Below are 11,550 nucleotides of genomic sequence, written 5' to 3' on the forward strand. Positions count from 1 at the left end.
GATGATCTCAAAGGTCTTTTCCAACCTCAATTCTGTGATTCCGTGATTCAATGGAGCATCAATGGCAAATGGGTGGATAAAGAGTGGAACAGGCCTGGCAGCTGTTCTGGGAGCAGTGCTGGAGATGCCGAAGGGAACGGCGGCGGAGCAGGAATGGAGCGGCGCCGGAGATGCCGAAGCTGCGGGACACAGAGCGGCTCCGAGCGCTGTGTCCTGCAGGAGCCAGCCCTGCACACCAGAGCCGAGCCCGTCAGGCTGACCCAGAGCAGGGGGCAGAGGCAGGAATTGCTGCTGGGCCATGGGAGCTGTGGATCGAGTGCATTTAATGGTGACTTGGGGCTTTGATTCTTGTCACTGCAGCCACATTCTGTGGTGCCAGGACCCTTCCAGTTCATCTGAAGTCACGAACTCAGGACAAACTCAGAACAAAAGGAATCAAACTGCCTTCTCTACTGCAGGGAAACATCTTGGTTTAATGATTTCTGATACAGGAGCCAAACTGGGTCAGTTATTGGCCTGTGGTTTTTTTAAATCCAGGAACAATTTCCAAAGTAATGGCATTTGGCATTAAAAACGAGCAATATGCCTCATCATCTGAATATTGCATATGGAGTACAGAGCTATTTCTGGTTGTTAATATTGCATTTTATCTTCTTTTTCTTCCTCTGCCAGAGTTAGAATTAAAAGCTCAAGAGACAGTATGTTGTGTTTGGACTCAGATGTTTATTAATTCTTATCTATATTACAGTGAGTTCTACAGCACTTCTAGCTAACAGGCTAAAAATGGTGATGTATCTCTGTCTTTACAAGGCCTTTTAAGGCCTAACTGTCCAATTAAGAATGAACACCAAAATTATTTTTACTTTTAAACCAATAACCAATCACCTGTGACCTGCAACGAGGAATTGCCTATCCAATTAAACAAGATCCCACCTAGACCCATGAAGAAGAAGGTGAAAAAGAAAGAAACCTCCCTCTTGCCTTCTACATATTACTATATTCTAAAACCCTAAATTCCAAAATTTCCACCATGTGATATTACACACTTTTATTTAAACTTCACACCAGTGATCCCAGTTCTGTCAATCAATTTTGGAAGCCTTCTCCACAGCCTCAGGTCAAAAACTGTATTTTCTTGTGGGTCAGTGTCTGTCAGCACAGAAAGTCTAAAACTCTCAGTGTCCAGGGTTCCAACAGTTATGATCAAGAAAACAACTGGAATTATTTTCTCTCTGGGTTTTACTCTCTCTCTGGGTTTAAGCCTCCACCACTCCCTGCAGGTCTGCTTTCCATAATCTGCTCCTCGGGAGTTGGGATGTGACAAATGAGCAGTGGAAAGAGGGAGGATAATGGATAATGGACCATTCCAACTGCAAACTCTGCTTTAGTAGCCTCAGAATTTCCAGTGTTTAGAAATTAACTGACCAAATCCCATGTTTCTCACTTTTGCCCTGGCAGAAATCCTTCCTTTGGCCTTGTTTAGGAACTCACCCTCAGAAACACCTCATTGCAGACGCTTTTCTGTTGGGTTTGATAAGAGATGACAAGAAAATCAGCACGAGGGGGAGGGATGAGGGAGAGGGAAGAAACAATTCCTTCCTTCTGTCTTCCTTGTGGAAAGTCTCCTCTAGAGGTTGTGCTGCAGCTGGAGACTTGGCCAGAGGGAAGTGATTGAGCTGAGGCAGCAGAGGCATCTCCTCCCTGGTTTGTAGCCCTGGGGCTGGGAGGGGACACAGGTGCCCCCCTTGCACCCCACAACCCCCTGGAATGGGGGATTCTCCCTGCCTCTGCCAGGTGCTCCTTATCCATGCCTGGCCTGGGTGCTCCTGGTCTGAGCTCCCTCCCATGGTCATTCCTGATGGTGGGGAGTGGGAGGGAGGAGTTCAGTGCCAATCTGGGAGGTGCCAGCAGGGTCAGAGATGTGGGGAGGTGACAGTGACAGAGTGACAGGATGTGCAGATGGACACAGGGACAAGACAACACCTCTGGGGGAAACCTCTTGGAGATTTGGGCGGTTTTTGTCTGTAAAATACACACGGACACAGAGCAAAGCTTTGCTCAAAGGGTTTATTGATTATTCAGGGGGAATGGCCCAGGGCTCAAAGGGTTCCTCCAGGGATGATCATCTCCTCATGCCACCAGAGGGGATCAGGACAATGGTGTCCCCACAGCTTGCAATCCTAAAAATCAAAACCCAGAAGGTGACCTCTGGTGCCCACTGGGAAATGAGAGGGGCCCTGTCCCCACCCCTCTCCCTGCAGGCACGGCTCACCTAGACACCCAGAGAGGCAGCCAGGCGCTTCTGCCGCAGAACAGCCTCCAGCTTCTCAACAAGAGGGGGCTGGGGACAAACACAGCATTAGAGACACACTGGGGACACTGGGCTGCACTGGGAGGTGGGGAAAGAACAGGGGTCATTGGGGAAGGGGCCTGTGGGGGGAAATGGGGGGCAGGAGCTGCTGCGCTCCTGCCCAGAAGCCCTGGGGTCCTGCCAAGAGGCACAGCTGGGGCAGGGGCTGCGTCCTGGGTCACCCAGGGGGGTGCTGGGGGAACAGGGATGGGAATGCAATGGGGGCCTGGGAAAGGGGCGCTCTGGGGAGGATCTGTGGGGCAGGGGAGTTGTCTGGGGTGTCAGTTGGGGTTCACTGGGCTGTGCTGGGACAAACTGGGATGGTCTGGGGTGTGGTGGCCATGCAACGGGAGGGTCTGACACTGCCAGAACTCGTGGTACCCACCAGGGGCGTCTCCAGGATCGCGACATCGTCTACATCAATCTGCAGAGAGACCAGGAGACCTCGCTGGGCACTGGGATGGCCCCGGTGCCAGCAAAGGATGGGAGGACACAACTGTCCCCAAATTCCCAGAGGGAATGCCCTCCAATCCCAGCACCCCACTCACCTCCCGCAGATCATCTTGGGTTCCTTCCAGGAGCGCCTGGGAAACAAGAACAAAACTTTAACCTGGATTAGATCCAGTGGGGCTGTGGGGGGACAGGGAGCAGGGTGGAGGTGATGGGGTGGGAATTTAGGGCCTCCAAGGAGATCTGTTTGAGGTGGAGGGAGAGCCAAAGACACTGAACTGGGGTCAATGGAGGGCCCAAGGGACTGGGCTGGGTCTGGGGAAGGGGCTCGGTGTGAGGTACAGGGGAGGAGAAAGGAATTGCAGGGTAGGGACATGGGAATGCAAGGGAGGGGCTGGGTGGGGACAGAAGAACGAGGATGGGTGGGGACAAAAGCGACAGGACCGAGTGAGGATTTGGGAAGGGTGGGGGGTGACTCGGGGAACTGTTGAAGGGGAACCCGCTGCAGTGACCAGGAAGAAAGGCAAAGGATTCACGGGAGGAGACATGGAAGGAAAGGCCTCGGGAATGGTCAGTGGGAGGCGTTTGGGGACCCTGGAGAGGACACAGAGGAGGAAGCAGGGACGGAATTCCTGAAGAAACCGAAAGGGTGGGATGGGAGGGGACAAAGGGCAGGGTGTGGGGACAGCGTTTGGCTGGTGCCTCACCTTGGCCTGTGCCGGCAGGCACAGCAGGATGGAGAAGAGCAGGGCCACGCTGAGCACAGCCACCTTCATCTTCCTCTCGCACTGGGCAGTGCTGGCTGAGGCTGCAGCAGGGCAGGAGCACCTTTATCCCTGCCGGGACTCCTCCCTGCGCCCTCCCTGACAGCCCCCAGGCCAAAGCCCGGCTTGGCACAGCCCCCAGCCCTGGCCACAAGCCCAGCCCTGGCACAGAGTCCATCCCGGCTGTGGCACGGATCCAGCCCCGCTCCCCGCATCCCTGCAGCTTCCTGCACGGGGCAGCTGCCCCTGGAGGGGACCGGGCACCCGGGGGGCCGAGGGGGGCAGGCAGGGATCCAAAGGCAGCTGGGGACCCTGTGGGGACACCCCCACTCCAACACAATCCATCCTCCAACAGCCCCCAGCCCCACAACCCCCATCTCCCGGTACCCCTCCCCTCCAAGGGTTTTTCCTTCCAGACACCCCAGAGCTGACCCCAGCCACTCACCCAGTGGGTCTGAGCAGAATTGCCACTGTTCATCCTCCTGCCCCACGGAGAAACAGGAGATGGACTGACCCCCTCTTCTTGGGACAACGAGACTCCGGAATATTGGAAAATTGGGATATGATAGGACAGAGGTGTCATGAACCTGGGAAATAGCCAGGTGATTTGAATCTCCAGGCACTGGAGACACTGGAGAGAACTGGGAAATGATCACCTCAAGACAAGGCTGAAGCTTGAGGAATTGTTCAGGTGTGGCACTTCCCACATCCACACCACCCATTATTTCCACAGCTCTGGGCTGTCCCACGGGGAAAGCTCTGGGAGAAAACAGGCAGCGGGGGAATCACAGCCATGGACAGCTCTCAGGAACCACTTCTCAGGGGATTTTCACTTCTTGGATGCCCAAGATGTCTGAATGTCTTCCTGGTGCTTCAGGCCCTGGGTAAACAGGGCTTATCAGAGATTCTGACAGGACCAACATCCCTCCCCTGACTGGGCACCTCTGTTTGTCCAATTAGATCCCAATGGCTGCTCTAGGAGAAGTGCCAACTTCCTCATATTCCTTGGGATGGGCACATCCTGCTCAGGGCCAGTGCTGGCTTGGGCAAAGGCCAGGGCATTGCAGAGACCCTGTATGGGGACAAGGGCCTTGGGGAGCTGTGGGCAAGTCCCAGGCAGGGACAGAGCTGGAGTGGGAGCTTTGTTGGGGATGGGGTCGCTGGCCCCGGCTGCCTGCTCTGCTCCCTGATGGATTTCTACCCTGCCGACATCCAGCTGAGCTGGTTCCAGGACCAGCAGGAGCTCTCAGGACACGTGGTGGCCACCGACCTGGTCCCCAACAGAGACTGGATTTCTACCAGCTCCTGGTGCTGCTGGAAACTCCCCCCGGCACGGGGTCAGCTCCAGCTCCAGGTGGAGCACGTCAGCCTGGAGCACCCCCTGAGCCGGCACTGGGGCACGGCCCGGACCCCACAGCGGGTGGGGAGTGAGGGAGGTATTGGGGGGACTGGTAGGGGAATTGAGGTGTGCTGGGAGTAACTGGGAGAGAGTTTAAGATAGCCTGGTTTAAACTGGGAGTAAGGCTGGGGGTTCTAGAATGGCTGAGGAGTCTGAAGGATGTTGGGGAGGGTGGGATGGGGTTCCGGGGGTCCTGGTGGGCACTGGGAGGGAGTCTGGGGATGCTGGGTGTAACTGGGAGGGATTTGAGTGAGCCTGGAGGGGATGGAAGATCAGGAATGGAAAAGCAGGGGTTGGAATGAGGTTGGTCGTGCTGGAAAGAGACTGGGAGGAGATTTTAAGGGGTCCTACGTGGGCTGGAGGCAATTGGGAGGGTGCTTAGAGGGGTTTCGGGTATCCGTGACAGGTCTGGGGGGGTTCTGACCCTTGTGAACCCCCAGAGATGTTGCCAGACACCGTCGACACCAAGGTGCTGATTGGGATTGGGGACTCCGTGCTGGGCTTCATCTTCCTGGCACTGGAGTTCGGCTTCTACCTGTGCAAGAAGGTGAGAGGGGGTCCTAACGAGTCGTGGGCCCCCTCCTCCAGAGCCTGTGTGCTCCCCCTGGGGAACCCTGGCTCAGTGTTACCCCCTTTTCTCTGCCCACAAAGCTCCTGTCCCAGCAGCCGCTGCAGACCCTGCTGTCACCATCCGCTATTAACGCAGAGTGGGGGTCGTGATGGTTCTTTTGATCTCAAAGGTGCAAACAGGCAAAATGCAGGGGACAAAATCAGTTTATTCAACAGCAGAAAATCAGTTTATTCAACAACAGCAATGCATTTCATCAAATGCCAACAATTCAGTTACGGTAAAGGGGAGAGGTATAGGAAACAAAGTATAGGGAAAGGGGAAGGAAAGGAAGGGATGGGAGAATAGCTACCAACAGATGAGACGGGCGTCCTCACGGGTCATCCGATAGACGAGTCCTCGTCCGTGGGGAGATCTCAGGGGTCTTCATCAGTGGAGAGATCTCAAAGGGTCTTTCCCAGAGGGTCGCTCTTTTATAGTCCTTCTCCAAAGCGAGTGGCCTCTGGCCAAGAGGTGGGAAGTTTTATGGACCATTGTGTGGTGCTGCAGGAGACAAGTACGGACAAGCAGTCCTCAGTTGGTACAACACAGTCTCTGGTTGGTGCCACAACAGCACAGTCCAGTGAACACAATACACCAGCACACAGTCACGAGCATCCACCTGGCCCGGCCAGTAAACCATTGTCCAGAGTCAGCCTGGGTGGGGTCCTCGAGGTCTCCTTGCGACGGTCGGGAGGCAAAATTGAGGGGAATTTCGGACCGACCCTTACACCTGCCCAGGTGGGGAACACTGGGTGCTGTGAGTCTGCCCGGCAACCGGTGAGTCATCAGAGCTGCTCTCTCTCATTGGCTGAATCTTCTTCATCGCATTCTCTGATTGGCTGAGGACAGCCCCGGGAGTTGAGAGAAGGAACAGGAGAGATCCCGCCCCGAGCACCGGCACGGGAACAACAGAGCCAGCCTGGGCACAGCGAGGGAATTTATTACCAACCAAATCACAGCAGCACAAGGAGAAGGGAAAGAAATCTCTCCAACCCCTTTCCCCTATCCAACAGGGATCACCAGAGCTCTGCCCAACGGGGGTCACTGGGGATCATCCAACACCGATCCTCCCATGGGGGATGGAGCTGGAGCAGAGCACGAAGCTCTTCCCACACTCGGGGCACTCACAGGGCTTCCCTTAGTGGTGACTCCGTTGGTGTTGGGTCAAGGTTGAGCTCCTGGAGAAGCTCTTCCCACACTCAGGACACTCGTAGGGCCTCTCCCCAGTGTGGATGCGCCAGTGGACAGTGAGGGTGGAGTTCTGCTTGAATCCCTTCCCGCAGTCAGGGCAGGAGAATGGCCTCTCCTCTGCGTGAATCCGCTCATGTACGAGGAGATTAAAGGTGGTCTGAAACCTCTTCCCACACTTGGGACACTTGTAGGGCCTCTCCCCAGTGTGGATGCGCCGGTGGAGAGTGAGGGTGGAGTTGCGGTTGAATCTCTTTCCGCAGTCGGGGCAGCGGAAGGGCCTCTCATCTGTGTGAATCCGCTCATGTCTGACGAGAGTGGAGCTTCTCTGAAACCTCTTCCCACACTGGGGACACTCGTAGGGCCTCTCCCCAGTGTGGGTGCGCCGGTGGTTTATCAGGCCGGAGCTCCACCCAAAGCTCTTCCCACATTCCAAGCAGCTGTAGGGCCCTTCCCCTGTGTGGATCACCTGGTGCCGGATCAGGCTGGAGCTGTAGTTGAAACTCTTCCCACATTGCCCACACGGGTAGGGCTTTTCCCCAGTGTGGATCACCTGGTGCCGGATCAGGCTGGAGCTGTCGGTGAAGCTCTTCCCACATTCCCCACACTCGTAGGGCCCTTCCTCTGTGTGGATCATCTGGTGCCGGATCAGGCAGAAGCTGTCTCTGAATCCCTTCCCACATTCCCCACACTCGTAAGGCTTTTCCCCAGTGTGGATCATCTGGTGCTGGCGCAGGTTGGAGCTGTTCCTGAAGCTCTTCCCACAATCCCCACACTCATAGGGCTTTTCCCCAGTGTGGACTCTCTGGTGCCGGATCAGGCTGGAGCTGTTGATGAATCCCTTCCCACATTCCCCACACTCATAGGGCTTTTCGCCAGTGTGGATCCTCTGATGCTGGATCAGCTGGGAGCTGTACCTGAAACCCTTCCCACATTCCGAGCACTCGTGGGGCTTCTCCCCTCCAGGAGGCTTCTCCACCAGCTCTGAGCTCTGCCTGGATCTCCGGCCGCCTTCCTGGCTCAGGGAGGGTCTTTCCTCCTCGCAGCTCCCTGGGCTGGGTTTGCAGCCCCTCCTCAAGAGGGATCTCCGGGGCTTTTCCTCCTCCATCTGCCAATGCCTTGGGAATGAAAAATCCTGGTTTGGGGAAAAAACAAGAGAAGAGTGTGTTGGGCTGGGTGTTCCTCCTTGTCCAAGTGCAACTCAGGAACTCATTGGGCATCTTGTGTCTGTAAGAACCTCCAAAACACCAAGATTCAAACCAAAAATCCTCCAAACATCATGACGCAGATCAAAACCCCCACAAACACCAAGATTTAGCCAAAACCCTCTCCAAAATAGAAAGATTCAACTGCTGCAAAAAACCAAAGCACCAACATTTAGCCAAATAAAGCTCAGAAATACCAAGATTAACCCATGTGAAAATCATGGATCCCCCTCTCCGGTCACCTGCTGCATGCGATGGGGACAATGCTCCTGAGGCCTGGGGAGAGGCTGCAGATACAGGGAGGGGGGAACCTTGTGCTCCTTCCTGTTTCTTCTCTTCCTACTCCTGTGTCCCTACTCTTCCTCCTATTATTCCTCTTTCTCCTGCACAATCCCACCTGCTCCTCCCACGTGCATCCATGGCTGCTTTAGGAATACAATGGGACCTTCACAAGCCCTTGCACCCCCAGAGCTCAGGTCAGGTTGAAAGAACAAACAGGAAATAAAGAAACACCTTTGGAAGCTGGTGATAGAAGCCAAGATGCCATGGCTATGGCTTTTGCCATTGGCTTTGGCCAGAAAAAGTGCCAGATCCAGGGCAGATATTCCATTATCTCCCTTGGAATTGGTGTGTGAAATTTTTTACCCTGGTAATTCTCCATCTAGTGGAGAATAATCCTACTTTTGTGTTGTCAGTTAGGTTTGGGCCAAGGATGTGACAAGCAATTTTTACTCCTTGGAGAAGAAGTAGGAAAATCTTGATTGCATTGGAAATTTTTGTGTATATTTTTGAATGGCTCTTAATGATGGCAACATTTCCATATGGGTTTTTCCATGTTCACGTTTAGGGTGGATTTTGCAATACCAGAAAAGCTTTAAAGGTGATGCTTCAATGCATAAACATTTAAGAAATATTGTTAAAAAGGAAAAAAAAATGGCAAAAAATAATGCAGATTGTGGGGGTGCACTTGTGGATCACCCAATGACTGCTCTGGAATAGAAGCATTGGACCCAGGCACAGCCAGGATAGGAGCTTTAGAAATGCAAATTAACACAGTTAGGGCAAAGTGTGCACCATGTACCAGGGTCTTGTTCCCTGGGAGAGGAATTTCGCTGATTTCCTCTACCCCTCACCCCAAGCTCTGCCTGCTTGCACAGATGGAATTTGCACAACTAAAGGCAGAGCCCATAGTGAGGATATCTGACTGCAACAGAAACTGGTTAAGCTGCAAAGGGAAACAGCAAAGGAAAACGTTGTGAAAACTTCATGAAAAATGTGGGAGGGGGGAATAATCCCTCTCCCCAGTCCAACATGTGCTGTCACTGTTCAGAGAAATCAGTTGGGAATCCAAGTATTTGATGATTATTTAGAGAAAAGTGGTCAATTGATGCAGCCCTGGCTGGAGGGAGCACCCAAAAATGGGAAAAAGATGAACGGCCACCAGAACAAATCCTACAACACCACGGACCAGCCCCTGGAAGCCCTAATGATTTCGTACCAGGAGACAAAAAAAATCCATCCATAATTTGAGTGGCATAATTAGGTTAAAAACTGTCCTCGAAATAATAACTAAACAGACAGCTCCAGCTCCTGACTTTACTGCCCACCAATCCAAGGAAATGAAGAATGAGACATGTCACCATGGGATAGAATCAGATTATCTATTAAAAGAAGGAGAGGAGTTTGTGGAAAATTAAATGATTGAAACTGCTATTTGCAAACAGATGATAACCAAAAAGTGGTGAAACAGATAACAAAGGAAAGAAGAAAACAGCTCATATTCCAATCCAAATGTAGAAAGGATGAGAATGGGACACGTTTCTGTGGTTCCCTGGCAGACCATGGGTTAAACGAATGCTGTTCCTCCTCTGATGTGCTGCAGCAACTCTCATCTTTTTACCATGCACTGAGTGCAGCTCATTCAGCAGGTGAGCAAGGGGACGCAGGTGGCAGCCAGGCCTCCTGATCCAGAAACGGCTACAAAAGGACAGGGAATGAGGTCACTGAGAATAATCCCAAAATCAAAGAGGATCCAGGAAAAGAGACTAAGTCAATGGTAATAAAGTTAGTAAAGATAATTATTGAGAAAATGAGAAGAGGGTTTGAACAGAGTAAGATGAATGTGCCTGGAGACAGGGCCAGGAATTTGTACAAAAGGAAGTAACAAGACAAACCATCATTTTCAGAAAATTAATTGGTACGGACAACTGCTCAGCCAAGATCCTTCTCAATTCCTGAACTTCGAGAAGGAGAAACACTTAACAGAGCCGGGAATATCGGATGTTATACAAAAGGAGGGGTGCATATTAACGAGGGCATGAAGTAGGCGGATCGCGAAGTCTGAACCCTCCAAGTACCTCAGGCAGTGGGGAAAGGGAGAGGGAGATCCGGCCGGGAAAATGAGGATAAAAAGGCGGCTGCGTTTTAGAGACCGCATGGCAAATGCCGCATGGCCTCTCCCCTTGTTCATGAATAAAGTGACTTTTACAGGACTCCTCTGTCTCTTTTGTGCACACAAACCTCTCGCCACGTGAATTATCCCGTAGAGCCCCAGAGACAAGGGCAGCTACCTCTGTGCTACCCACAGGAACCGGGACGAGCCAGCGCTGCTCCGGCATCGGCTCCTGCCGAGGCTGCAGGTGGGTCTGGGCTCCATCCCGGACTCACCCCCAGCTCCCAGCGCCCTCAGCTCCCGCTCACCCCGAGCTCCCGGCGGTTCAGGGCAGCAGCGGTTCCTTGGCCTCCTGCCCGCTCCTCAGGCGAGGTTTCCGAGAAATGGCGGAGCTCGGGCAAAGGGAGCAGAGTCCGTGCCGCGTGCAGAGCCCGCCCCTCGCGGCGATTGGCTGATTCCGCTGTCACTCCTCGAATTCGCGCGCTGATTGGGCAGAGCCGGGGAGAGCCCGGCCCCGGGGCCGCCGCCACCAGGAGACAAAGAGCGAGCGAGGGGGACGGGGCTTGTATGACTTAGAGCAAAGGATAAATCCATCTCAAACAAAAGATGTTCTTAACAAGCAAAAAGATTTTCACAGACAAACAAGAAAGCTGGTGTGGCAAGTAGAGAAAAGATCTCAGAATTTTCCAGTGCAAGAAAACTGAAAAAGTACTTCGAGCTTAAAGTGTGTCATACTAACCTTTGGTGATTGGACAATAGTAACATGAATATGGTAATGTTAGTAGTAAGGATAGGCTATAGGTAACAGTAAAGGATGCTCTGTAATGGAAAGTATACAATGCACTGTAACCAGAACTAGAGAAGCTTCAGACGAACCTACAGCTGTGGCTGAAAAGGCTCCACGACCTGTGAATTGCGGTATCATCTGGATACAAAAAACAGCATTTTAAAGAGCCGTCTGGAGCCCCACATAGCTCGTTTTGGCTCTTACAGACGGGCACACACAGACACACAGACACACACAGACACACAGACACACACCCACATAGGCACAGTCTCCACTAATGCTCACCTGCCCACAAGCACAAGACCTGTTGTCCTTAGAGAGCTCGTGCACACGAATACGTGCAGTGTCATTGACACACGGATGTCCCACACAGAGCCGTGCTCACCCTTGCGGAGCTGTGCACAC

General features: G+C 53.1%; 1 protein-coding gene across 1 annotated transcript; it reads right to left on the bottom strand.

Annotated features, from left to right (window-relative positions):
• Positions 1-5,719: 5,719 nt before the first annotated feature.
• On the bottom strand, positions 5,720-10,747 carry LOC148218171 (uncharacterized). Its single transcript, XM_088157970.1, has 2 exons — positions 10,667-10,747; positions 5,720-7,896 (listed from the first exon to the last, which is right to left on the bottom strand). Exon 2 carries the CDS (start codon positions 7,867-7,869, stop codon positions 6,712-6,714), a length of 1,158 nt encoding a protein of 385 aa, XP_088014096.1. The 5' UTR covers positions 7,870-7,896; positions 10,667-10,747; the 3' UTR covers positions 5,720-6,711.
• Positions 10,748-11,550: the final 803 nt, after the last annotated feature.

This window comes from Sturnus vulgaris, unplaced genomic scaffold (genome assembly GCF_052056855.1).
Source record: "Sturnus vulgaris isolate bStuVul1 unplaced genomic scaffold, bStuVul1.hap1 Scaffold_194, whole genome shotgun sequence".
NCBI lineage: Eukaryota > Metazoa > Chordata > Aves > Passeriformes > Sturnidae > Sturnus > Sturnus vulgaris.